This window comes from Nothobranchius furzeri, chromosome 3 (genome assembly GCF_043380555.1).
Source record: "Nothobranchius furzeri strain GRZ-AD chromosome 3, NfurGRZ-RIMD1, whole genome shotgun sequence".
In the NCBI taxonomy this organism is placed as follows: Eukaryota; Metazoa; Chordata; class Actinopteri; order Cyprinodontiformes; family Nothobranchiidae; genus Nothobranchius; species Nothobranchius furzeri.
This window is the reverse complement of record NC_091743.1, coordinates 91,987,420-91,988,957: the sequence shown is the minus strand read 5'-3', so window position 1 is coordinate 91,988,957 and position 1,538 is coordinate 91,987,420. Positions and strand designations below refer to the sequence as shown.

At 62.4% G+C, this 1,538-nt stretch overlaps 1 protein-coding gene across 1 annotated transcript; it reads right to left on the bottom strand.

The window, feature by feature from the left end:
* Positions 1-49: 49 nt before the first annotated feature.
* On the bottom strand, positions 50-1,330 carry zgc:112001 (ankyrin repeat domain-containing protein 9). Its single transcript, XM_015975495.3, has one exon. It carries the CDS (start codon positions 1,006-1,008, stop codon positions 154-156), a length of 855 nt encoding a protein of 284 aa, XP_015830981.1. The 5' UTR covers positions 1,009-1,330; the 3' UTR covers positions 50-153.
* Between the last annotated feature and the right edge of the window lie 208 nt (positions 1,331-1,538).

Below are 1,538 nucleotides of genomic sequence, written 5' to 3'. Positions count from 1 at the left end.
CAAAAAGTCCATCTTAAGGCTCAGACCGGTTCGGTTAACATGAGACTCGTTGGGTTTGTACTATTTATTCATGAAGCCCAGAAATCACACGCACGCACGCACACACCATGCAGCAGTATTGACGCGCGCACGCAGCATGACCCGACTCCGGGTCTAAACGCGCTGCTGGTCCCGCGGACTCACGGGGAGACCCAGCGGCTTGAGGCAGGACGGGATGGGGAGTTCGGACAAGCTGGCCGGGAACGTGTCCGGACTCAGCTGCTGCAGGATGGTCTGCATGGTGCTGACGGCCAGCGGAGCGGGGCTCTGACCCGCTAGGTACTTATAGGTCTCCTCGCCCAGAACTTTGCTCCAGACCTCCGGAGTCTTGCCCAGAACCTCCTTCAGTTTAAAGCGGACCTTTGGCATGAACATGAGCAGATGGTCCAGACACCGCCGGGCCTCCTCTCCGTCCAGCACCGAGGAGTCCCTGAGTTTCTCCAGAACCACGTCCAGCGGGGTGACGCCGTCGTGATCCTGCGCGCTGGCGCACGCTCCGCTGCCCAGCAGCATGATGACCGCCTCGGGCCGCAGCAGCTCGCATGCCAGGTGGAGTGGGGTTCGGAAGCGGCCGTCTGCGCTTGCGTACCCCGGCACCCGGCGGCTCTCCTGCAGGATGAGGCCGAGAATGTAGCGCCGGTCATAGCGCACCGCCATGGTGAGGTGCGGGGCGGAGGACGGGCAGCAGCAGAAGCGTTCCCCCGGCTCTGCCAGCGCCGCCTCGCCGTACCGGGTCAGCAGGTACTGGGCGTACGCCTGGTGGTCGTGGACGATGGCGTACAGCAGCGCCTCCGACGGGCTGAAGATCCTCTGGCCGGCGTCGTCCTCCAGGTAGAACGCCTCCATGGTTCGCATGTCCTCCAGCATCCAGACCGGCTTCAGGTCCCGCACGGCCCGGTAGAAGAGCAGCGAGAAGCACTTGTGGCTCTCAGCGTTCCGCGCCGCGGAGCCGGCGCGTCCAGAGGCCATGGCGACCGAAGAACTTTGTGTCCGAAACGGTCCCGGCGACCGTCATGGTGCCGGAGACATGGTCTCAGCAGCCCCGAACCGAGCCCAGAATCTCGGCTTCACCCACTCAACAAATAGAAAAGACCCGCTGAGTCACGGATCCGTAACGGACGCGCATTCCGCCGCTGCGACAGCTGCGCGAGCCGCTGTGCAGCGGGCAGCTAGTGCGCATGCGCACAACCTCAACACGTCAAAGCTTGCAGGAGCTGTCATGTGCTGGAGCTGGACTCTGTTACATGTTACAAGTGCAGCAGAGCCAAGCCACGCCCACAGCTGACAGAGCCGGGGACCGGGGACACAACGTCAGCCCCCTGGGGCACGTGGACCCCCCCCCCCCCCCCCCCAAAGACTGCTGCCTAATTAATAATGCGGCAAAACACCAACAAACCAAGAAAACTGCAGACATCTGAATCGTTCCTCAGCGTCCCGAAGCGGACAGCCTGACCCAGGCCAAACACACACATGTACACATGTACACATGTATACATGTA

Coding starts and splice junctions, on each gene's coding strand:
- zgc:112001 (XM_015975495.3), bottom strand. CDS start 1,008: ATGGCCTCTGGACGCGCCGGCTCCGCGGCGCGGAACGCTGAGAGCCAC.